We start from the raw sequence: 27,781 nt of genomic DNA on the forward strand, positions 1-27,781 counted from the left end.
TATACTCATAAATAGTTTTGTGCGTATATATAATAACTAAATAAGTAAATTAGCGGCTACGAATAGAATGATGATATATATTAAAAACAGTATTTCTATGAAACAGTTTTAACTTTGATAGTTTTAAAAACAAATAGTGTAACACGATGTAACTCGTCATAACAATTTAAGATGACAAAGAAAATAAAATGATTATTTCGTTTATTTGAAATTTAGGAAGTCATTCTTTATCTGTTTAAAGAACATGAAACGAATCTGTTTTACCGATTAATAATTGTAACTTACTTTATTTAAAATAGATGGTGCTAAGATCAACACTTTTTTTTTATTACTACTGTGATGTCATTTTATTCGTTCCTGTTCTTATAATAATTTAAATATTTTATGTAAAAAAAGAATATTTAAGTATATGAATTAAAAAAGTTTAATTAATTGCAATAAGATCAAAAGAACTACTAATCGTTTATAATACATTTTATAGCATTTTTTTACTAATACATAAAATGTAGTTTATGTATTTACTAACTCACAGTTTATTATTATAAATCATAAAAGTAGAAATGGAAAAGTAACATGTGAATTCATTTTTAAACATATTATTAAACAATCCGCTTTAAATAGTTTTGCGTTTAACGAAACATCTTCCATTACGTCACTGATCGAAGGTCCGAATAAGATCCGAGCGAGGGCCGAAATTAGCCGAACGAACGAGCGAGCATAAAGTCTGTGAAGTCCTAATGAAACTAAAAATTTGTCGTTCACATTATTGATGTTAAATTTAAAAATCCAACAAAATGATCTTGTAAAATCGTATTAAGACACTTTTACTATAATTTTAACAATATCGTAGTGGTATAGTTTTGACTATTGAATCCCTAACTTTGTATTTCGTCGGCAAAGTGAGAGAGTTCAGTGCGAGTGCAAGCAAGGGTGGTAACGAGAAATGTGAAGTAGTATCTATGAAGTTCAGGATTCGGCCGTTTATTTTATACCTATAATAATGAGCGGACGCCCTAGGACCACGTCATTCGCCGAGGGCAGCAAATCCGTTCGAAAAACATTCGAAAATCAACCACCGAAACCATTAGGAGGAGTAAAAATTAGCAGTGAGTACCACCTAACCATTCTTTGTCGGCCATCGTGATTTCTTAGACTATGACATTTCTCTGTACTGACACTTAACTAAGGCTGGTATTAAATCGACGTAGTTTTCATTTAACCCGAACATTTTACATGAAATCGATATCGATGTCGAAATGTCCCACATCATTTCTGTGTACCTATAAAATGGCTACAGCTTTTGGATTAGGTTTGCCACATAAGCCCTGGTTGTTAGGTGACAGATATCACGTCAAAATAATATTCGATCTTATAATAATTGGATTATCTTTCTGAATACGTCATTTTTCAAGTTCTAATCCCTTAAGTTATTAATTTAATACTTTTATTAATAGGTATATTTTTGTATATGCTATATAAATTTATACATTTTTTGAGGTTACTTTTTAATGACGTAATTAAAGATAGGGCCACTAATTATATTTTTTTAGTTTTTTTTTCTTAGCACCCTCAGCAGTTAGTGTAACATTTAGATAGTATTTCATTGAATACAACATATTTTGGATAATTTTTCCTCAGCTAGTCTTTGTACCGAAAATCAACAATTCTTGTATTATTTATTGATTTTCTGTAAACATTCACAACATCTATTATATACATAAGTATATAATAGAATGCTAAATTAAATTCTGATAAATGTCATGGTTTAATTACCTAAATTGTTTTTTTATCATATGTTGTTCATAATATAATCATTTATGAAACAATTATTAAGAGTTAATTGTATAAAATTATATATATATATATGTATATATATATATAAAATTCATATTTTGAGACAAAGAACTAAACATCATGCAATCATCTGCTTATACAATATATTCTTTAAAAATCATATGACTTAATCATTTAAAATGCTCTTATTTTAAATTTTCATTGGATACTGGGTCATAAAATAAAGTGTAAATTATGCATATGTGTCCAAGACGGAAATTTCATATAGAATCAAGAAAATATTATAAAATGTAAGAAATATTTGTTGTTTTTTTTGTAGATTTCTGAAAAATAATTGTAATATTACATGTTGCTTCTCAATAATGAACTTCAATGTTGAAATGATAAAGGTTGATTGTATAGTTATTTATCAGATTTATTTAGTGAACATATTATGATTTGGTACATATATGGTTGTTTAATTGCTGTCATTTAAATTCGGAGATAATTTTTGTTTCCTATGTAGTTCATATTTCAGCTCCAGTTTTATTTTTATATTAGTATAAAAAGGCCACCAACAAAGCACATAACCAATGTAAAAGAGGTACAAACAATTTTTGTACAAGCTTGAAAGGAATTACAGGTTACACAGAATTCGCTTAGCAATTAAACAAGATTAGTATTAAGTAGCTAGAGTATATACTCTTCTTCAAGTATTAAAATTGTAATGATGTGAATTATACCTACTAGTCCTAACAAGGATAATCCAACAAAGCATTATTGAGAAATTTAGTTATAATTTAATTAAAAATTTTCACTCTTGCTTCAACCCATTTTTAAACAAGATTGAGATTTTTTTCTGAATGTTCACAGTATCACATCATAATGGTCAGTAAAATATGCTAGACCTTTCAAAAATATCTGAATTATTTGTAGAATAGATTAGAGTGTTTTGGTGTTGTTTTATTTATTACATCATAGCAAACACTTTTACTTCATTCTGTTTAAATAACATATTAACAAACTCAAATTAACCTAATTTTTTAAAGTATGTTATAAGATATTTAATATTTATAATATTATTATGAGTAGAACAGCATTAATAGAATTTAATTAAATATGTGTGCACCTAACACAAACTTAAGGTAAAGGTAGTTTGAAATTATGTAGTTTTGTTTATTATCTTTGTTCACAAACTATACATTATGTATTAAAATAGATATATTAAATCTAATGCATGAGTATTGGCCTAGTTAAATATATATCAAGCAATTATATGTTGTATTCATAATTTAGGTATTATAAAAAAACAAACTCATCAGAATGCATTACTAGTAACATGAAATATTAATAGGTTTTCCTTATTTTATTATTTATGTATAGGCTAATTATCTAAAAATAGTTTGTGCGTACGAAGTCATATAAAAGCGCGCGAATGGCGTGCGTACAAAAAATTATTTTCAACGTTGTTTGTGTCAATTATCGTTAAAATTATTAACTATATAATTATCATTCAAATGAATGTAGTTAACATATTTTATCAAAATACTAAAATTTACTAGCAAGTTGAAGTGCCTCTAAATAAATTATACAGACTTCCTATAAAATAATTATTTAAAAATTCTTCATGGGCGAGCGAGTAAGTATGGGATTATGCTTTAAATTATTGGTGTACTTATCGTCCTGAATTATTATGAGGGAACATGTTTCTTTGTTTGACTCGAAATATATTTCGATTCATCATTAAAAAATGGGTTGATTTGAATCATTTTTTTTTAATATACCTACTTGTAATTATTTATATAAACAAAAAAGTAAGTAAGTAAAAATTCCATGTCCCGTAACGGTTAAACACCTCGTGGGGCGCGAGGTTTGCATTTTTGATAAAGTTGCAACGCAACCTTGGCGCAACGATTCATGGTTTACTAATGAGGCCGCTGTTACGATTTTAAACTTTTTTGAACGTGTAAATGGTTAAAAACTTGTCTTTCTATTGAAATTAAAAGTTTTTTGAATTGATGATATAACTCTTAGAAAAACATTTAACTAAGAAATCGTAATTATAGTATATAGCAAACTGTTTAATAAAGACTACACAAAAAAAGTTATTTTTATATTTATATTTTTAGGCACTTTACAAATTATACCTGATAATATCATGGAATTGTCTTCAACCTTTTCGGGTATAAGATGATATTAATGATATGAATGATAACATCAATTGTGAATGATATCTAATGATTTATATTTTTTAAAGAATATCTTTAAAGACTTGCTTAAGAAAAATTAAAAAGAAAGAAAAGGAATAGCGTTCAACTAATTCAGGCATCCTCAGGGCTAGGATTTATCTAATGCAAAATAATGATTGTGTTACTTTAGTGTTTTTAAATGTCCTTGCCGTCTTAGACGACGTTCTTCCTCTGTGTATTTCAAAATGAGAAATTTACGATTGAAAAAAAAAATGGTGATCACTGTTAGTTTTTATTAGTAGTTAACACGTCCACTTGTCAACGTTATCGGGTGCGTTATCAGTGAGTGTCGGCGATCTTGCTATCTCGCGGTCGAGGCAAGAGCGCTCCATCCTGTCATTCGCGTCATAACTGTGCCAACGTACTCTCTGTTTTCGCCTTTCGCTTAGGCGACCGTTCAAATTTTTGCGTCGCAGACATGGTCGCCACAACTGGTGCATGTTGCAACGTCTTTAATATTTAGCTAGCTTAATATTATTGTGAAGATATTGGACATAATGCACTCGTACCCTCGAATGTGTCACCCGGGACAAGTTCATTGATTTTTAAGTGGTGTTGTGTTATGTGACAATTTATCTTACCATATTGTTTCTAACAAACAGTGAAATAATATGATTAATTATATAGTGTGTGTCAGTGGTTTAATGTTTTGTAGAAATTATAAAGTTTGTAATAATAATGCTGCGGCGTCGAGGTACATATACGGTGAACGCTGATTCTGGGATACGTCATGGACATACTAAGACGACGGAGCTAACTACAGCTGTAACTAACCGAGTTGGTATGTTAGTAACTGTACAATTATTAAAACAAGTTAGGGATATATGTGACCGTGATTTAACTGTACATATTCATGAGAGATGGTTACATTCTATAATGTAATTGTAACGTAATCACCAAAGTTTCGTTGCTCGATATTACGCTTTTTTTTTGTTTATAGTGGTTAACACATCGTCTAACGTAATTTTACTTATGGAGTTTCTTCATCGTAATCTCATGTTTTTTTTTCATATTTTATGTTATAGTCTGCATAAATCTAAAACATAAATCAACAAGTCATCTAGACTTTATGAAAGAGGTATTTTTTTAAATTGTTGAATAACAATAATTTAAATAAAATAAAATAGGCTTATGTTTGATGAATATTAGTAATGTTACGATGCTATTTAAATAGTATCAATGGATATGATGACGATTTATAAGGATTATTAATTACGTCTTAACATAAAACGTTCCATAATATGATAAAAACATTGTCATCACAATTTTATGACTGATATTCGAAATTATACGATACGTGTTTTTACATGTGATAAGATCAGATATGCTTTCAATAGCGTAGAAGATAAAATCCCTTTAACTATGCAACAATTCAACGCAGCTCGACCAACTAGCGCGTATTTAAAATGGTTGACATAATTAAGCGCCCTCCTGGTACGTCATAGAAGATCATAAATAAACCTCGTGACGCGATATTTTAATAAATACCGATTTATAACTTCAAGTTAATTTTATAAATTCATAAAAGTATAGACTGTTCATTAACATTAAATGGCTTCCAAAAGGCGTTATTGTAGCTAAACTAAGTTCAAGTACCAATCAAAGCTGAAGAATCTCTTGACGTTAGCGTCAAGAGGGGTTACAGTACTGATGAAGATGAAAACTTTAAACAGATATTTTGTACAAAAAATAAGATTCCTTGTGTTTGCCCATCATTGAGATAAATGGCGACATTTTACATTAAAAAATTCCAATTATTTTAACTTCACTGACTTACTTATTCCAATTAAAAATCAATTACTCGATACTAGTCAAAATTCCTTTTCAGAATATGATTTTAAAATAACATGTTACTATATTTTGTAAATGAAAAAACAAAGTATAACTATGTATTGAATATCTATTGCATATACGTCAGTAGATACAAACATTGGCGTGTCATCATCAGCATCGGGTGCAACACATCTGTTTAAAATAATTTCAATAATTACCTCCGAGAGTTTTTCTTTACATACGTTTTCGAACTCTGAACACTGACAAATATTTAAAATTTTCATTACTCATTTCGTACAAGTGTTGCATTCTTTGTCATTAAAGACTTTAGGTACAGTATATGAAATATTATACGTTTCGAGTTGGAATTTTGCCTAAAATTCTTTTAAAACATTATTTACCTAAGGTTTTTTTTATGTACTAACTAATCTCCGACCTTTGAAACTGACTGATATACCTGTCAGTAGCAACACTTTATGGAGTCGATTGGGAAAATCCGAACGTTTTTCCTATAATATAATTTTTTTTTCAATCATCAAGTTTCTTTATTTAATTTTACTGTTGATGTTTAAATAGAGCGTACTTACTTTTCTTTCAATTGATTGATTGATTTCAAAATTATTGCGAAATAATAACTATTTATTTCGTATATGTATATCAATAAATATTGTATAACTTACTGATATCATAATCTCATCACATGTCTCTGGAATATGATGTTAAGGTTGTTTGATAAAATATATCAGTAGGCAGGTAATTGAAAAGGAAGATTTTGCAGTTTAGTCTTTATTAAAATGATTAGACGTTTACAAGATTTAATAATCATCAGATAATATCGTTTTCAATTCGTCTTAAAGCTTAAGACTCAAGGATGTAAATAATAGTAGGTACGAGGAGTATTAAAAAAAAAATACTATATGAATAAATTTAGTTAGCCAAAAACATTGTTTGATATTTGAATCATCATTCAGTATATGAATCATTATTCTATTAATTAAATTATTACTGATCTTAATTTTAATTTAGAGCATTGGTATTGCGATGCGACTGACCGCGTAGTAACTAAAAGTGCATTTTCTGACGTACGGCATGCGTCAGAGATGGTGTGACCAGTTTCTCTATAATGCGCGGATAGTGTTTCGACAACGTCGGTCGCCTTGGCAGTATTAAAGAGACGTATTCCACGCAGCCTACGCTGGGTGTCGCCTTACATTAACAATGGATGCGCCTCGGAGTGTGACTAGGAAATGAACTAGTCTTGTTACAACGTTCTGTTGAATATCTAATTTTTGCCTTTAGTAGTCATGGTTACGCCCCAACATAATGTTATATAATTAATTTTAGGTTTTGATTGATATTGCACAAGGCTTTTATGTAAGAATAACAACCAATAAAAATGAAATAAAATCTTTTAATCGATATATAATAACTTTTATATTATTACAAAATTGAGTTCGTTAGTTTGTGTTATTAATAGCAATATTATGAATTAATATATATATATTTTTCTATTAATGTAAGTATCAACAGATTAGCACTTCCGACACTTATCTATAGAGAGATAAATTTCTAAAACGTAAAACGTCGATTAATGATACTGCGTTACCACAGATAGATCAATACGCAGCTAAAAAGTGAAAGCGTATCGAATAGCGGATTCTCACGTGTAGAGAATCCTTCCAACTTCGCCAAAAGTTATAATCTAATTGTCTTATGTTTTACTTATTGCACATATATTGTTTGGATTTTTATAGAACGTATTTAACATTTACTATTTCTGTGTTCAATTTTTATGGTTGAGGTAGGCGGACTAGCACATGGGCCACCGATGGTGCGTGTTCCCCACCGCTTAAAACATTGGCGATATAAGGAATTGCCCACTTTTTACATCGCCAACGAAACTCAGGAGCTATAATGTTTCGTCTCCTGTGTCTGTAGTTAGTTACACTGCCTTACCCTTCAAACCAAACACAAAAATACTAAATATTGCTATTTAGCGGTGGAATATCTGATCAGTGGGTGGTACCTACCTATGTAAAACATTTCGTTTCAAAATATCTGTTCATTTTAATCATAAAGTCATTTTTTAATTTAGAGCTTTTTTTAATCACTGTGTCAAATACTATGATATCATATTATTGATATATAATAATCAAAGCAGTACATTATGACGTTGTATTGAGCTAATGTTTTCATGCATAGTTCAAGTGTTCGTAGTTAGTAGAAGAAAACGTAACATACATATATTATATCTTTTAGTTGATTATAATTGTTGAGCTGACTTCATATAAATGGGGTTCATTACATTTAGATTTTGTTGCAACATAATTTTGATGAAAAATAATACATTAGAAGTGCACCCGATAGAATTTCGAATCTGTTCTTACATTATAGAGTTTTCGGACAACCTGTTTTTAACTTTTAGACGCGCCGCGGAAATAATTTAACATTTTAAGTAAATGCTATATAACGAAATTCGACTATATATTTCATTTTGTAAAAATAGCCTAGAAACTATTTCCATATTTCTGACGACCCTCTACACATACACATACTATAGACTTACATTACTCAAAATAACTAATCAATTTAATACCTGCAACTACTATTCTTACGAATATGAGAAATACGAATCAATTTTCAAAAATCGTTTCTCACTGCTCCCCTACAAGTTTAATAATAAACATTTGAAAATTTCATGTTATCCTTCATTGGGTAAAGCTGTCTGTCAGTAAGTTAGCCACTGTTTTGTATTTTGCTGAGTAGATATGAATTTCAAGCAGTCAAAATGTATACCTATATTTTATATATATATATCAGAAAGATATATACTTTGTAATATAATAAATCGGTAATGAAAAAGAATGAGATCAGGTTCTAATAATATTAGTTCTAATAAGAAAAAAATAGAATTGAAATAATCTGACAAAAATATATACCTACTGGTGTCGTATAATTTCAATTTTAAATCAATATTGTGTGGTAGTAAATATGGTTGAAAATAAAACATTGGTCATTATTATTTTTACTTTAAAAGAAAATAAATTTCCTTTGTATGACGTCATCTGTCACCTAAACCCGTACAATAGAATAATTACTCTAACTAAGCCTTGCGTAGGAATCTTGTACTAGTATGGTTTTCATTACTATGGGATCTTTATTTTTTGTTACAACTTTACTTATGTGACATAGATATCGATATAACATTTTATTTGCTAGTAATAAATGGGTCATGAAAACAGGAACGTTTATTGTAATTCTAATTGTATTTATCTTTCTTTTAACAACTAAATATCTATCAAGCAACATTCGAAGCATCTAATGCTTATAAAGATTTTTTTCTTCACGGTACAGTTTCAGATTTTTCAGCATCAAATAAGGTTTTTTTTGTGTTTTGTCATAATTAAATCACTGCGTTTGAAAATGTGATTAAGTTATCTTACTAAAGAATATAATTATATTTTAATATTGTTAATGTTTTCAGATTAATACTTATAAAATGATCTAGATGAAATTTCAATTTTAGTCATCATCATAACTGGTTATCGATTCGGATCAGTACACTTAAATATAACTAGGCCACGCTGCACAAATTAATAAACTTCTGTCATTTCGTTTAAGTAATATTTATTAGCAAGCAATATATCTCCTTAAACATTATCAGTATTAGCTCACACTGAGTGTATATTTGGTTTTTGTTTCCACAAAAAATATCTGTGAATATTTCCAGAGAATATAAGAAATAGTGATTTAAACCGGCATCTGTGTTTGGATTTCTCGTAAATTTATACTTAAATTTCTGTTGAAAATTGCATGTTTTAAAACTTGATAGTAAATAACAGAATAATAAACCATCGCTGGTGTAGTTGTCTTATTTTCATAGAAGCCTGTCTATATTTGGTCTATTGAATGTTTCAAAGTGAATCGCATGTTTTTTGTATGGTCCATGTGGTTTTACAATTTCATCAAAAAGGGTAATAAATTCTAAGATGGCGGGTCTTTGAAATTCGTTTAGAGACGAGCTGATGCATATTTTGTTTATTTCTTTAAAATATGACTTTACTAGTTTAGCCCAGAATTTCCGAACACAAGATTCAAAATAAGTTATTGTGTTATCAATAAAATCAAAACATATATTGCCAACAAAAAAATCGAGTGATTGAACTAATTTGAAAGCGGTTAAATTTGTTTACGTTGTTTTTTAACGCTTGTGTGATTTAAAAATATATGACGTCACATGACTAAATTATCAGCGACAATATAAAGAGAAGAACACGCGCGCTTGCTTTGTGATACTGATCAAGCTCGACACGAATATGCCACACAGTATCATATGACGTCCACCTGATTTAATCTTTGTTCTTTCGATATATTTACATAGCTACAGAATATATTTTTTGATGTTGTTGAATATGACACATCGTTTAAACGATTTAACAACAAATACCAGAAATGCTCGCGAAATTAGAATAGTTTGTTGTCGTATGACTAGAGTGAGGCCCGAGCATAAGACGGCGGGGCGGGGTGTCACACTGTTTACCGGCAGTTTGCTACGACGCGCGCTCGCGTGCGATCCTCCGTCAAACTGGAGTTTCCCGGTGGCCCAGTATGTTTGGACACTTTAAGAGTTTCCGACGGTCCCGCGACTATGGCCCTGCGGCCGGTCAGCGAGGTGGCTGCTCGCTCCGAGCCTTCACTGCTGCGTTTACTTGACACAGACAAAAGCGGCCAATTGAGCCGTGCGCGTCATCGCCTTTCTTCTTTTTGTAAGAAATTGCGGCGTTCCATTAGTGAGTTTTGTTGTGTCCGTATAAAAAGCAAAAAATGAAAGCCAGTCGGTTCTCGGTTCACCTATCATGCCTACATCTGTATCATTCAACCATCATGATGTTCATTTACTGTCTCATACATGTATGTCCATTTCAGTGTTCTAATGTTGCTTTTGTATTTTGCCGTGGCACACAGGCGACGTGGATACACCTAAAAAGACCGAGCTGGCTTCGGAAAAGAAAACTGCCTCCTCGCATCGTAAGTGCTAGAGATGTGGCGCACAAATTAGCTCGGCTGTAGTTTTTAGTTATATCACATTTTTCCAAATTTTTTATTATTTTAATCGCATTTTATGGAGGTAATAATCCTGCAAATATTGATTATTTATGAGGCAAATTTAATGGAATCCTCTTATTTAAGGATTATTACCTTATCCGTCTTAAAGTCATCCTCATCCTCATTCACCTAAAATATTGTTTGTATGTGTTTTGTGTGTAAGTGTTCAGTAGCTTAATTTGTATTGGATGTTGTTTTTCATTTACTTTGATAATATAACGACAGGTTATTTTAAAAAAAATAATTTAGAAAATAAATTATTTTTATTACAATATTTCATCTTTTTTAAATGTCGTATTTAGTATACATTAAACTACATTCTTTAGTGATAGTAAAGTTTTCAATCGACAGACATAGATAAAATTTATCTTATCGAAAACATTTAATCATGGAAAGACTCCTACATCTTCAATATATTTTTATCTTAATATTATTTATTCAAAGACTAAATCCGAAAAGAGACAAGTAGCCCCAGTTGCTAGATCACGTATCACGTATCATCAAAACTGAAGATTTCGGGTTTAAACTCGGGTTGGTGATCAGTTTGAGTTTAGATTGCTTAATTTATTTCGCGTTAGTTGGTAAAGAAAATCTTCGTGAAGAATAACGTGGTAGAATAAACTCCCAAAATTTTCCTCAAGAGGAAATGAGGCCTTTGTCCAGCAGTGGAATATTTAAAGGTCGTTTGCTTCGTAAAAGACAAATACAATGACAATAATAAAAAAAAAAACAACTTTTCGTAAAAAGTAGTAAAATGAAATTAAATATATCTTTCGTGTATTAGTTAAACGAATACGTTTCCATTATTAACTTTTCAATGTTTTTTTACAATAATAATTAGTAAGTATGTATATTTTTTTCTACTTTGTACGTACTTAAAGTGATTTTTAAAATTAATGTCAGACTCGCATATTCGTTATGCGATCTCAATATAATATTTTATTTAAATAGTATGGTGACTTTAAAAGTAAAATATTTGTTCACCTCATATATAGCACTCGTCTGACAAGTGTTACCGAAATTTCAATTTGGTAGTTACAGTAGAGTACTAATTCAATAGATTTATTTTACCAAAAGTACATTCATTGTTTTAAAAAAAACATTAGTAAAACAGTTAGACCAACTGAGATGCATGGTCGTATAGACGATGATTTTCGAAGTCCAAATAGCCGACACAATAGTAAAACAATATGCATGAATCATTTGTCATACACGGGACACGGAAAGGCTTAAAGTTCAGAACCCTAAAAAAGCCAAGTTTCGAAGCAAGCAGTTGATATGGCATTCACAGACGTTTTTTCACTTTCACCTTCACATAGTAACAAAAAATATGCACAATGAACATACTAACAATATTAACGGTATTACATTAAAAGAACAATATTGAATATATACAAGTTTAAATTTGTTCCTACTGTTTTTTTTTTCTTGAAACCAGAATTATCCGGTTAAAAGGGGCTTATATATAAATAGTATTGAGAGTCAGGCTCACTTGTATCTTGTATATATATAAAACATTCTATATTTATGGATGTAAATTTAAAAGTATTCACTTTGTAGGTCAATAGCAAACTCCCAGAGGCTTTGAAAAGATATACACGCATTCATCCAATTTTATAAAACGTTAAAGTTTTAACCTTACCCGGCACGATATTTTATACAGTTGTTGCGCACGTTTATTAAAAGTGTCAATTCAAATAAAAACATTTTTAAAGCAAAACAATTTTCTAGTAAGCTTATTTTATTGGTAATATTTTTCGCGTTAATATACATAAAACAAAATATTTTTATTACTAAATATATCTGTTTATGACTGTCTATGTTTGTCGATGTCTCGTTAACTTGAGGGCATGGTTTCCATCAAAGTCGAATTGAAAGACTGCAGCCACACCCTTAGCAACTCTTATTGACGCAAGCCCAACCGTCCTTACCCTTGTTTATCATCATGTTTATCTAATGTACTTTATTCCCTTTATAGCGGTTCTGAAAGGTTACCTAATCTTGCATTTGTAAGTGTAACGTTAATAAGACTAAATATTGTGCCGCCATTGTGTGTAATGTGGTTTAATCCAATTGCTATAATCTCCTTACAACGATGGTTAGAAAGTGTCTGTTAATGTATTTAAATCAATTTCTTGTGTATTGATTTCTAATTGTGTTACGTATATTCGAAATTATAAACGGATTGACACGTTATTTTGAAATATAGAAGAAAGGAATCCGATACAAAAATAAAATAGATTATACTAAAGTAATTATATGGTTTATTTGATAAAATTAAAAAGCGAATCGAACAATTGTTAAGTGCCGTTAGTAAAAGTTATAATTTAAAAACATATGTACATAAAATTAATAACGTACGGCAACTATGAGTAACAATTGTTTTGTTGTTTAAAGTATACAATTGTAATAGTTTACTACTTTTAATTAGTCCGGTTTTCAGAATTGCTAATTTTGAGAAATTAACTTAATTCGAGTGTGTTTTATAATAGCAGTTTGGGAGTGGATTGTTTTTATATACCTATTATAACCTTTGGTTCCGCTTTCTTCTAATATGTTGAAATGATTTCGGTTTTTTATCAAAATATATATCCGTATACTTATATACAGGATTATTGGTAATTCGACGTATTCCCGTTAGGAGGTGATAGAGGTGATTATTTGTGATAATTTTAACCGCCACTTACATGATGCAAAAGTGAACCATTTTTGAGTTATCACGTTTTTTAGTTTTTTCAAAATAAGTCAAAAATGCAACTTCAAAAATTTATATAAAAAAAGTATCAATTAAAATCTACTTTTTTCTTCTGATTTATAAAAACGAATAAACACTGGTTATTTGTCAATATTAAAACAATAATTATCGTTCCAAATTTAAAAATGGGAGACGGAAAAAGATATTATTTCAATTTCATTCTTTTTTCCACAAAAAATCCTTTAAAAAAAAAAAGTTATGAACCTTGTCCTGCAGATTATTTTCAAAACATTACCGTTTTATCAGCTCTCCAAAAATGTATAACAACTAGGAACTTATTTCAAAACAACCGAAATAAAATGACCACAAAAGACGCTGGCAGAAATTTGTATTCGAACAAAACTTAAATTCACTCTTTGAATGTCTCGCAAATAAGTTTAATACATACCTATCCAATGCAAGATTATTCGCGCCGGTTTCCTCTTCACCGGCTACTCGATGTATCAGTTTATAATAAGCGACAAATTAATGTCGAAAGACTCCCAGTCCTTGTTGTTAATTACTGAGAGGATAAGAATTTATCGATGAACCATTCGAACCATTTCGACAAACACTTTCGCCACACGACTATCTGTAACAGAGCGCAGCACACACAGCATGGTCTACAGTGCATAATGCAGCATTCCATCACCACCATTTACCATTATACTCCTGCGCAAATTATTCACGAAGAGGTCCCTGAAAGGAGAGTTATTTTTTGTAGATTCATGCCTACCGCATTAAATATTAATCTAGGAGTCGCGTCTTGTTTGAAAATTTGAATTCAATATCGATCAAAATAGGATTACTAATTACCAAAATGAACATGATTGAAGTGAGAAAGTGCACAAAAATCCTATCCTTCTCGAAGACTTATTTACAGAAAGAAGAAGATTACCAAGAAGGTTACGAGACAAAATATCATATACCAGCAAGACAGATGTACTGCACATTTTAGGAGCCTGATAGGAGTTCGGACTAAACGCCGGTTCAGTTCTTTGTCTGGGGTCACATGAAATCTTTATCATCCGCGGAAGACCCCAAAATAGGAAAAAAAGAAGCGCATTAAATATGATGCGGAATAATTTGACTAATTCGGTAGTTGAGTTCTAAATTTTAATTTAAATTTGTATTTTAGTTTTTTTTAAATTTGGAACCATAATTATTGTTTTAATTATGACAAATAACCAGTGTTTATTCGTTTTTATAAATCAGAAGAAAAAAGTAGATTTTAATTGATACTTTTTTTATATAAATTTTTGAAGTTGCATTTTTGACTTATTTTGAAAAAAACTAAAAAACGTGATAACTCAAAGATGGTTCACTTTTGCATCATGTAAGTGGGGGTTAAAATTATCACAAATAATCACCCCTATCACCTCCTAACGGGAATACGTCGAATTACCAATAACCCTGTATATAAAATATAATATTGTATTACATGGAGAGATGGAGATAGCGTTGTCTCATTCTATTTTATTGTGTAATAAATTTCTTTAATACATATTTGAAAATAAAAATCAAAATATTTTTTTTATTTATTCATTTTGAGTCGTCTCGTCCTAGTAATCAATTAAATGTAAATATACCATGCTGTGCAAGCAATTAATTAAACTATGCCTCAATTACCACCAACCTTGAAAAAAGGTTGTACAAAAGTCAGTCTCCGATACTGCAGTGTGTGAACGACGAATGTTTTTTTCGTCTTTTCTTTTTCATAAAGCATACTAAAACAAATAGTATAAGTGGTTGGGCTTCTAATGGAAAATCGATTACAAACACTGGACACATCAAATTTCAACTCGATCAAGAATACTTTTTAAAAGTAAAATCATAATTATGGAAAGTATAAATATAATGTGTACACCTACTGGGATATGTAGTCGTATTAATGTTTATTACTACGACTACTACTTTACTTTAGTTTTAAAGTCGGTCATGCCGAGGCGACAATTTGCGCACTATTAAAGTTGTCGTGAAAACGTTTCTTCGCTTTACTCATCCATATCGGTCATATAAGTTTGCAAAGTAAATAGTAAAGTATAAAGAAAATCGATTTTATACAGTCAAGTCGGTCAAGAAGTATTTGATGTTCTCTCGTAAACCATTCAAATGAAAACAAATAAAATAATGTTATAAAGCGTGTATTTAGCCTCGTATTCATTAATATTGTTTACAAATATTTTATGCATACACATTTCCACTATATTTTTATAACTTTTTCAAATCTCCATTACTATATTATCAAACGCTTAAGGCATATTAATTTTCATTTAAATAAACCACGTATATAACCAAGTAAGTCGACCGACATATTTTTTTATTGTATAAGGATGTCGTATTCGATTAATTACTTAATTGCTTTGTATTTAATATTTTAAGAAATTAGTAACTATTAATGTTATAAAATTTACATTGTCAGTTATGGTTCGGTGACTCGATTCTCGCTGATAGCATTGGTCATAAAACAATTTAAGTATTCGCTTGTATAGTGATGATTTTTAAATAGTTAAATAAACTTAATAATGCTTGAATACGATTTATTTGATGTACATAAAATATTTGCAAATTTATAAATTGAAATTCTACCGCGAAATAACAATTAATGTTTATGTTAGACTAACTTCCAGTCAGGCTTTAAATAGGGTAAGTGAAAAATAAACATTCGGACGTTTTTGCATAATGAGAAGTACTGTAAAGAATGATTTTAATTTTGGCTTTTGTCCGTTGTAATGACTATAAAAAACAATGTCTGTCGTTTTTTGTTCTTTGGCAGAGTACTTACATCAATCAAACGATGGTCTTGAGAGTATTAGTATTGTATTAATTGTATTGGTAACTGTTGTCATACATTAATTATTATTTAAATGTATCTACTTTGATATTTTGAGTACTCTTAAAATAAAGCTAAGTTGCTCTAAAATCACATGACGCAGTTTATATGATGTATTTGTGTGTTCCTTATACGGTACGATAAGATGTGTAAACCTTAGTTTTGTTAATAAAATCTTTTTTTTTTCAATTTCACTTTGAATTATAGTCTAAAGTGCTAAAAATAGTCTTGAACTGAAGTACCTAGCGTTTCATATTAATATTTTGGTCCCTTACAAATTGTCCGCTGTTCCGTGAACATGCGTGCCTTTTAACGCCGTGTCCACGTTCGTACAGCTATATAAAATGTAATTTATTGGGTTTCGGATAACAAAATATTATTTTCGTCACGAAACTTTTTTTTTAAATATGTTATTATTATTATTACTATACTTTTTAAACATTACAACACGGTATGTACCTGCTTAATATACGTTCATTAAAAACGATATTTCAGAAAAAGTAATTCTTATCAATCATAATATTTCATTTTACGAATTAAATTATATGTTTTTATGTACTACCAAAACATGATATTAACAAATAAAGTGACTAAAGAACATGAAATATGACTTCCGCCCGATAAATAAAACTATACTTTTAAAAGTACATCGTCTTTACTTCTTTGTTGTGCATTTCCTTTGCGTTTTACGAGTATCGTTGATCATCGTGAAACGTCACTGTGTCAAAATAATATACATTTTTCTTTATGGCATTCACTGGCGGACAAGCATATGGGCCACCTGATTGTAAGTGGTCACCACCGCCCATAGACAAAGTCGCTGTAAGAAATATTAACCATTCCTTACATCACCTATGCGCCACCAACCTCGGGAACTAAGATGTTATGTCCCTTGTGCCTGTGATTACACTGGCTCACTCACTCTTCTAACCGGAACACAATAATACAGAGTACTGTTATTTGGCGGTAGAATATCTGATGAGTGGGTGGTACCTACCCAGACGGGCTTGCACAAAGCCCTACCACCAAGAGTACCTACCTACCTACCTACCACAAAGGATTTTACAATTATTTTGTACTGATTTAAAAGGTTTAACAATTTTTATTAGAGAATCATTTTTTATGTAAACTTTTAGAATATTTTATTAATGACGAGAAACCGTTCTAGATGGCTTTTTTGTTGTCATATTGCATTTTAATATTGTTCTTACAGTATTTTTCGTTATTTAAATTAAATCGTGTTTTTCATTATTTGAATATTATAAAAATGATGGATAAAATTATGTATCTTCAGACATGTTTAAGTAACATAAATAGTGATCACAAATTTGAAGGTAATTTTAGCTATAAAATCACACGTTGACGTAAATATCTTATTACTATTATGTAGCAATTTAGTAAAATGAAAAAAAAAATCCTTAGTTTTATGTAATTAAATTAACTCGATCAACTATTTTTTTATCGTAACTTACAATATTGTAAAACAAATTTTAAATTTTCAATCTATTGCAATGACGATAGCACAACAAATACAATTAGTACATCCTAGACGAGAGTGATAATTGAAGTAATTATAACTGCCATCACCGTTAGTTACATCTTCCTAGGAGATAACAAATGCTCGCCAATGTTTAGTTTTGAAATATTTTTATAACCAAAATAATGTATGCATCAATAAAGAAAACATAAAAGTGTACCAAATCTATCGAAATTATCTACGTTTTATAAAAAACTATTCATTACATTTATTTCATACTTTGAATGACCGTTTGAAATTTGTTGTCACAGTAAAAATTTTTAATATTATACAATTAATATTTATATACATTACTCTCCTTCATCTTTTATGTAATATAGTTAACGATTAATCCTATTTTTAAAGTAATTCACAGTTCAGTGTTCTTTATATTATAATACATATATTGTTTCTGTTAATTTAAAATATTCGTAGGTCTTTTTGAATCTCATTATTGTGATAAAAACATATATATCAGACTAACCGTTAAATTATGTAGGGTATTGCAATTCACATGTATCTAGCACACTTTATGCCTTCAAACGAATTAACTCACAATATTTTATTCGTCTTAAGTACATCTGTTATAGATATTTATTAAAATGATCTTTTCAGGCAAGGACGGCTCGAAGGTGACTACCGTGGTAGCGACGCCGGGGCAAGGCCCCGACAGGCCGCAGGAGGTGAGCTATGCCGACATGAAGCTCATCGGTAACGGCAGCTTCGGCGTCGTCTACCAGGCCAAGCTGTGCGACACTGGCGAGCTCATTGCCATCAAGAAGGTGCTCCAGGACAAAAGGTTTAAGGTTAGTGGAACATTAGAGGTCTACATCAAGATTTTCAAGATACGTATTATTGTTATTTTCTTTGTTTATTAAATGTGTATACTGATTATTATATTGGTACAATTACTAGTGATATTGAAAATAGTACACTATTGTAATAATTAATCACCCACTAAAGTAATCATGCATTTGAATTATAACGTGATTCAACGTATGACGATACATTCTCACGTGTATACGATACGTATTTTTAATATATTTCAAAATGTTTAACCCAATTACAGAACCGAGAGCTGCAAATCATGCGACGACTGGAGCATTGTAATATTGTCAAGTTGAAATACTTCTTTTACTCAAGCGGAGAAAAGGTAAATTTGAATTGACAAATGTCTTGCATTTATTAACAACAAGTACCTACTGATATATATGTTAAATTATGGTTAAATGAATACCATTATTTATGTTGTATACCATGTGATGCTTATAGTTCCATTAATGAGAGTATGTTATTTGTATGTTTTATTTGGGGAAAGGTGGCAGTGCCCGACGCAGTTAGCTCTCTGCTAAACGCAATGCAGTCTCTAGAAGTCGCAGTATGTCTAATGAACAAATAAGATTATTAAGCTAGTGTGCTAACGCACATATAGGTCAAACTTTTGGCAAAGGTTACCGATTTACATATTTCATTGATCATCTCACACTTGCGTACTTGAATTAGTAAAATATCGGTCGGTGACCTACGAAACCTTGTGCGGTTGTGTGTTGATGCAACTTTGTTATCGAAAGCGAGTTCTAATCACGTCATCAGCCATGAGCTTTTGTTTTAAATCGATTGAGGCTCGAAACTGCCATTATCATGATCGTATGTTTTTTTACCATTAAAATGTTCTTTAGAAACTTGAGTTCCGCTTGAGTTTTGTGTTTTGTTATTTGGAATAGTTTAAAAATTTCATGGCCATTTATGCATTTTTAATTTTATGTCAACTGTTACTGCAATGTCGGTTTTTATATGTTCCACGTCACTGAAACGGTAGAAAACGTTCACATTCCATCAGCAGCAACATAATTGAGCTTAGGTTAAAGACCACAAATGTATATTATAACATTCGCGACTTAAATAGAATCCCATAATATCAAAATATGCAAAACTAATCGCTTCAATAGTGTGTTGTAATTGTGTCAATACTAATGTTAGGAATTACTAACCTCGGATAAATACTACCGATAATTTTGACACGTGGGTGGTATTAACTACAAACTTTAAATAATGTTGTTCTATTATTTAGTTGAATATTTGATATTGAATCAAATAATTACAGCAACTTAGCTTAAAAATTTGAATAGAATAACCTTGTCTATCACGAAATCGTGAGAAATTAAGACTTATTTTTCCTCCAAAATTAACTCAAACATAATGTTTATAAAATATATACGTATATATGTATATCTTTAACTTAAAGTTGGTGAACAATATTCACTACATTGTTATATTATTTTAATTCTCTGACAAATTTTATATTTACAATAGCACTCAAAATGTGTTTTCGACATGATTTTGTATATATTTCTGGATCCATTTACATATTTAGTAGAAGCTGATATCTTTATTGCTTATTGCTGTTTAAATAATATTAAGTTATTATTATTTATAATTAAGGCATAAAATATATATATAAATATATATTTATTTTCTAGGAAATATTCGACTTCACAACATATTCATATATAACATGAATATAATCAATGTATCAAAACAATGTAATACAAGAGTCACGTTATTAGTTCAAGGTCAAGACTCAATCCTTAGTAGTTTCTTTGAGTTCCAAACGCCAAAAACCTTTGGACGTGAGCCAATTTATTCTGTCAGTTATTGTCTACGCGCTCCATTCAATTTGTTTTTTTTCACTTAAAGGAGGTACGATTTTGTAAATGTTACAAAATAATACCTAATGTTTTTCTCAATCGATAAAATAAAAAATAACTTTTGTCGTTTTTTTAAATAGAAGCCTTAGAATAACAAGATATATGTAACTTATAATTGACGTTTCAAAGAGGTTTAAGACACTTGATTTGTATTAGTCTGAATCGAAATACTTGCTGTCTTGTCTTTGTGTATACAAAATATTGGAATACAGTTTAATCCTACTTCTAGAGGTCTAGTCTTAGTCTTAGTCTACAGTCTATACGGAGTTGAACTTGGATATTTTTTTAATAATGAAAGTGGTTAAGGGAACTATTAAAGTAAATTTGCTTTACTAGTTTTTTTTCTTTTCTTTATATTATGACGTAAATATATTTTTGCTTTTCTTAGATGTACAAAGCTTAGAAAAAAATATGACCACCGGCACAATGACTCTTGGAATTGTAATGTAATATATTAGTTGAAGCCATTTTGTATATTTTTTTCTTCATAGCATACAATTTTTATTGCATTATTTAATACAACATAATTTATTTATATATATTCGCTTATGTAATTATAACGACTTATTATTAAGGAGACGTAAAATTACTTTCTAAAACTTTCACATTCATATTTTACATTATGTTTGTATTTAGATTTAGTTTGAACTCACTCGTTGCTAAACCTAACCAATATTTGGTTTATTAAAATCCTATCCAAAAAATAAAATGTTTGTATATTAGAACGAGGATAATAATATGTGATTTTGTCTGCAGAAAGATGAAGTGTACCTGAATTTGGTGCTGGAGTACATACCAGAGACAGTGTATAAAGTTGCACGTCATTACGCCAAAGATGAACAAACCATACCCATTAGTTTTATAAAGGTGAGTTTATAATGACTGGGCGGAAAAACCTAAGATAATTTAAACATTGAATTAAGACAAATATTGTTTTATTTCCTTAACATAAGTGTGGAGGTCAAATTACTTAAATTAATAATGCGTAATAATGAATGTAAGAGGAAAAAAATGTAATTTAAATTATATTATTTTAGGATTAGAATATGCGATTTGGTTATAATGACATGAAATTTACTTTTTTTTATTATGAAATAGGTAGGCGAACGGGAAAATGGGCTACCTGGTGGTAAGTGGTCAGAACCACCCATAGCGTTAGTGCTGTCAGAAATTTTAATCATTCCTATCACCTCCAATGCGTCACCGACTTTGTGGACTAAGTTATTATGTCCCTTGTGCCTCTAATTATACTGGTTCATTCATCCTTCCAACTGGAACTCAAAAATACAAAGTATTGCTACTTGGCGGATAATATACGATGAGTGGGTGGTACCCACCCAGACGGGCTTGCACAAATCCCTACCACCAAGGAAAAACCTTGGTACAATAAACTTATTTCTTGTAATCATAGATTTGCACTAAATCGTCCAGCCTAGCCAGTCTGAAGTAGCAAAAACACACTCGTTTGCCACATACCCATTTTACTTATAGATTTGATTTACTTTTACTTGTTGGTTTGAAAGGTAAGTGAGCCAGTGTAACTTGTGTACAGGCACAGGGGACATAACATCGTAGTTCTCAAGGTTGGTGGCGCATTGGCGATGGTGAATAGTTAATATTTCTTACAGCGTCATTGTCTATGGGCATTGGTGACCATTCACCATCACGTGGCCCATATGCTCGTCCGCCAACCTATGCCAATAAAAAAAAAGGTGGTGCTATTTATCTAAACCATATTTAAAAGGGACATAATATAATATACATTTTACGCAGATTATAAACTGTTTAACTTAAATGCTATATTTTTATTTCCCATTGTAGAAAAATAGTATTTTGACTCTGAATACAAAGTTTCATTTCGCTAAATTTATTATACCGTGTTTAATTGTAAAGCTAACTCAAACAGATAGGACAATGAATCTTGTAGAGATGACGAAAATCTATAATATAATTTAAATTAGACAAATTTAATTAGAACTGATAAATTTATTGACTATATATCAAAATTTTCCGCAATGATATAAAATACAAAAATTGTTCTTTTACTATATTAGCACCAATGAGTTGGATGGGCTCGTCGATCCATAATATAAGAAATATTACGACTGTAATATTTCTTGCACAATGTAAAATTCAAAAATGTTTTTTGTAAATATTGAATGTGGTATCTTCACACTTAGCGCTCGATCTCGTGTTCAATCTTCGTTTGTTTATTTTCAGCTGTACATGTACCAGTTGTTCCGAAGCCTCGCGTACATCCACTCGCTGGGCATCTGCCACCGGGACATCAAGCCGCAGAACCTGCTGCTGGACCCGAAGACGGGCGTGCTGAAGCTGTGCGACTTCGGCTCGGCCAAGCACCTCGTGCGCGGCGAGCCCAACGTGTCCTACATCTGCTCGCGGTACTACCGCGCGCCGGAGCTCATCTTCGGCGCCATAGACTATACTACGAAAATTGGTGAGATTCGCTCAAACTTACTTTAATTCAGTTATTTTAATATCCGATACAAGTTAAGCATAAAATAGGTCAAATATTGTATGAAAAGAAATAGTGTAATAGTAGACTTGCATAGACTGAATTAGAAGCAGGTAGATGTATTAAAATATAATACTTGCAAAGGTTTGGTAGAGTTCAACCACATCTCATACGGTGGGCATCATAGGGAAAATTTAGAGCACTTAACAATTATGGGAGGAACCCATTCACTACTAATTTTATTTCCAAAGATGTTTATCAATTAGATAGGAAAAAGGCAAGCGAATAACGAATGATGTAATACTTACAGACGTATGGAGTGCAGGCTGCGTCGTCGCAGAGCTGTTGCTCGGACAGCCGATATTCCCCGGAGACTCCGGTGTAGACCAGCTCGTTGAAATTATCAAGGTCTGTAAATGTCAATTATATTTATAAATTGTTTTGTATTATTTCAATTAAATGTTTCGTGTAAAATATAAATTTGATTCAATAGACCTTGACCAGTATAAACGTAAGTATAAAAACACATGCAATGTTGTGATTAAAGCGCTGATTTTTAATTGATCTAATATCGTAATAATATGTTTTTCAAACAGGTTCTAGGTACTCCAACTCGAGAGCAAATACGCGAAATGAATCCTAACTACACAGAATTCAAGTTTCCACAAATCAAAAGTCATCCTTGGGCAAAGGTAACGAGATTTTTATATCACATCGTTATATACTTCCTACTCTATAATTAATGCGAGTTCATTGCATTGTCTAATCGATCGATATTATATTTATGCTACTTATTATATCAATTATATATGTATCCATCATATAGTATGCTCCTTCTGTTTCAACACAATGCACAAACCAAATTAAAAAAAGACATTAATTACGGGGCAATAATAGAAGTTGACAATAGTAAATGTCTGACGATAACGCCCAATGGTTGCAGTTAATGTTGGAGAGACTGACGATGCCCAAGTCTGCCACTGACCATCAGCGTATACGAGTAAGATTACGTTCTCTAAACGAGCGGTCGGCAACCTTTTACATCACGCGGACCACTAAATAACATATTATTTTCTTAAAATTTTGACAATTTCTTTTAATTATCTAAATTTAAAGCTTTTGAGGTTACGTTCCATTATTTGGTAACAAGTTAATTCACGGTAACATGTCGCTTTACTTTATAAATACAACTTAAATCGATACTCTTAGATACTTAGACTACTTTTATAAGTACGAATTTTAAAATGTGAAACTTTATAATTTATCAGTGGCCCGCGAACCAACGGTTGCCGAGCGCTGTTCTCCACGAACTAAGTGCCTTCTTTATATGCCTCAAAAATTTAATTACGTACCCATTTTGAATTTTTTATCATGAGTCACGTGGTTTCATTTTTTAAACAAGAGTGTAATTAATCGTTATCAATTTTAATATTCTGATATTTTTTTAAATTTATACTAAAGCTTTTTCCGGGTAAGTTTCATTAACGAACGGCGAATTCCTTACTAATAATATAAAATAATGTGAAAGTTTCGTTGTTTTTTAAATTTTGTATCCTGCTTTCACACCTCAACGCTTAACTTTGTTTTTTAAATATGGTACTTGATTCGATATTTAAACATGGAAAATAATTACGAAGTCGCGGACTCTTTATTACGATCGTTACGATAAAATAATTCATATTAAAATATTATTAAGAGAATTGTGAAGCTGTAAATTTTTATACATAACATTTTCCCCTGTAAACGTTAAAAAGTTTCTTTCTTTCGTTCAAACAAGCAATTTCTAAATTGGTAGTAGGTCTTTGTGCTTGCCGCTCTGGGTAGATACCGTCAAGTAGGAATACTTATTATTGCTCTGTTCCCGTTTGAAAGGTGAGTCGAACTAGTGTAACTACAGGCACAAGGGACATAACGTCTTAGTTGCCAAGGACGGCGGTGCATTAGCGAAGTAAGGGGTGGTTAATATGTCTTACCGTGCCAACGTCTATGGGGGCCCAATTGCCAGCCTGCCAAACTATTCAAAACAAGTCGGGACAATAAATTGTTTCAAAAATATTAAATTTCTTTATGCTCTTAAAATTTTTAAAAGTTATAATTATTGTGTTCATCACAATAAATTAAATTTCCAAATAAATATTAGTATTAACAATATGCTAATTTCAAAACAACAGCGAAGTAAGTAAGTATTAAAATGTATTTCGAAATTCACTTAAACTTTAAATTTTATTTTTCTATTTAAAGATAAGTAATAATAAATTTAGTTTTATTTTAATAAGAGTGGCGTGATTAAAACTCGTTTTGTTAAATCGTATTGCTTCTTGACATGTCTTGATAGTTTTTAGCATTTTAAACGAAGGCATTTAGTATTTTTGTTCGCATTATAAGCAATATTATTTCTAAATACTAATGTGCATTTAAAAAAAAATACTATTTTTATTTTCTTTGTAAAGTAATGCGAATAAATTTGTCAGTCGGTTCAGAATTACAGTCGGCATGAGTTAACTAGAGGTCACGACTAATTCGTTTAAAACAATATTTATAACTCATATATTTTCGTATTGTTTGTTGGTGTTCAGTGTGCATACTTGCCAGTGCTAAGAATGCAGTGTTTCTGTCACAAATATGCTAGTCTGAAACGGCACTTCATCATCATGACAACGATATTAGTCAACGGCTTTTTCATATTATTCTAACCATTAACATTGTATATAGTTTTTGCTACCATTTATATTATTAGATTTCATTACGTTTAGCGATGAAGGTAAACATCGTCTGAAATCTGCATGAATCGAAAGAAATTCTGGGTTATTTATCCGCCTATCCGCCGTGCAGCAGCGTAGTGGAATAAGTTCCAAACCCTTTAAGTTATCCTTCACAGGAGAGGAAGCTCGGCTGTCGCACACAGGCTGTAACTTGAATTTTTATTTCCCTAACTTATTTATATATTAGAGTGTATTTAAGAATTTTGTCGTAACATAATTCATTATTCAATCGCACAATTCAACTCTATTTAATTCTATCGACTAATAACTAAAATTTTAACGAGTGACTCAAACAAAAATATAATGTCATGAGTCATGAAAGCTCGAGCATTTTAAAATTGAATTTACCATTCGAAAGGAAGATAAGTTCTTCGCAAACGGTACCATCTGATAAAATTTTAAACGTGATCCATACCGTCGATGCGCAGGTGTTCCGCGCGTGCACGCCGCCGGACGCCATCTCGCTGGTGTCGCGCCTGCTGGAGTACACGCCGGGCGCGCGCCTGTCGCCGCTGCAGGCGTGCGCGCACAGCTTCTTCGACGAGCTGCGCGAGCCCAACGCGCGCCTGCCCAACGGCCGCCCGCTGCCGCCGCTCTTCAACTTCACGGAGTACGAGCTGGCCATCCAGCCCTCGCTCAACGACTTCCTCAAGCCGCGCGCCGCGCCCGCGCCCGACGCGCAGGCGCCCGCCGCGCCCGTCGCCGGCGCCGCGCCCGACCACGACGCGCCAGGTGCGAGCCCCGCCGTGTAGCCCCCCGGCTGCTGCCGTGTCGCACATTCTATATCCTAACGTTTGCGGCAGGCGAGAACGCGGCGAGTGGGCCCAGCGGCGGCTCCCCGGGCGCGTCGTAGACGGCGCTCGCGCCGCGCCCCGCTCCGCCTCGTCCCGCATCCGACGGACTCTCGTATCCCTCGCCCTCCGCGCACGTAGAGTCCTCCGCCCGCCCCGCCGAACCGAACCGATGCGACGGCCTGCGTTACTCGAGCTCGATGCCCCAGCTCGCGCTGGCGAGGGAATAGCGACGACCGCTCTCGGCGGCGGCGGTGCCGTCGTGTCTGCGGCGGTGGGCCGGGCCGGGGCGACGGTCGCGTCGGATAGCGTAGCGCCCGCAGTGCTCGCTGCGAGCTTCCAGCATTCAGGCGCTCCCCGCTCTTGATCGAGAGTCGGTCGTATGCTATTTAGTGATAGTACTTTTCGTGTTGGCCATCGGGAAAATTAAATGCATAATAGGTGTTTTCGGCGAGTAATCGTGTGATACTGTAGTGTAATTGTCGATAAAGCTTGAGCTGTCGTAGTCGGTAAGAAGGGTAAATCCACTGTAGAATCTAAACCGTCGCAATGTGATTACTTTGTACTTTTGTAAGCTCAAATTCTTTCCTCGTGTATATACCTTAACGCTGCGTTTTAAAAAATGATTAACGACAGATCAACGTCTCGGTAATTTGTATATTACCATTTATTAAATCGTGTAATATTTTAATATTTATCATCTTTTTCCTAAAAGGTCAGCAATTTAAAACTTCTTTTAACCCTCATATACAACAAAAGTAGTCACATGCTTGTTTCACGTAAACCACCTATTAAGGTAGCCACATGATATAGCGTGGATCGTAACTTTGCTTGGGCCGTATAATCAGTAGGAAACTTACAGTAGCGCATTAGAATATTTACTACGGGAACGTATTCCTGACTTGCGATACGTGTACGCAGCGTACGCCTGTTGTTGCATATTTCAATTATGAACTTATCAGATTGAGCATTTTGTTGCAAATAAAAAGCATACTTGTAAATTTTTATAACTAGCGTAAACTGATCTCTCAAGATAATTTTAATATTTAATAATATTTCA

At 31.9% G+C, this 27,781-nt stretch overlaps 1 protein-coding gene across 9 annotated transcripts; it reads left to right on the forward strand.

Annotated features, from left to right (window-relative positions):
• Positions 1 to 673: 673 nt before the first annotated feature.
• LOC113399119 (glycogen synthase kinase-3 beta) lies at positions 674 to 26,970 on the forward strand. Of its 9 annotated transcripts, none has more exons than XM_026638159.2 (11): positions 674 to 1,106; positions 10,761 to 10,823; positions 18,600 to 18,790; positions 19,054 to 19,137; positions 19,303 to 19,362; positions 21,449 to 21,559; positions 22,913 to 23,150; positions 23,479 to 23,576; positions 23,765 to 23,860; positions 26,359 to 26,662; positions 26,734 to 26,970. In XM_026638159.2, the coding sequence occupies exons 1-11, from the start codon at positions 1,001 to 1,003 to the stop codon at positions 26,781 to 26,783; spliced, it is 1,401 nt and encodes a 466-aa protein (XP_026493944.1). In that variant the 5' UTR covers positions 674 to 1,000; the 3' UTR covers positions 26,784 to 26,970. The 9 variants fall into 9 exon arrangements, with proteins under 9 accessions (XP_026493944.1, XP_026493947.1, XP_026493948.1 ...); XM_026638157.2 differs by lacking the exon at positions 674 to 1,106 and adding an exon at positions 10,343 to 10,585; XM_026638162.2 differs by lacking the exon at positions 19,303 to 19,362 and having other exon boundaries at positions 675 to 1,106.
• Positions 26,971 to 27,781: the final 811 nt, after the last annotated feature.

The sequence above is a fragment of the Vanessa tameamea genome, chromosome 15 (genome assembly GCF_037043105.1).
Source record: "Vanessa tameamea isolate UH-Manoa-2023 chromosome 15, ilVanTame1 primary haplotype, whole genome shotgun sequence".
NCBI lineage: Eukaryota > Metazoa > Arthropoda > Insecta > Lepidoptera > Nymphalidae > Vanessa > Vanessa tameamea.

Excerpts from the sequence above, each read along its gene's own strand:
- LOC113399119 (XM_026638157.2), top strand. The coding sequence starts at position 10,444 with ATGGCCCTGCGGCCGGTCAGCGAGGTGGCTGCTCGCTCCGAGCCTTCA. Across the intron at positions 10,586-10,760 it reads GAAATTGCGGCGTTCCATTA|GCGACGTGGATACACCTAAA; the intron begins GTGAGTTTTGTT and ends CGTGGCACACAG. Across the intron at positions 10,824-18,599 it reads GAAAACTGCCTCCTCGCATC|GCAAGGACGGCTCGAAGGTG; the intron begins GTAAGTGCTAGA and ends TGATCTTTTCAG.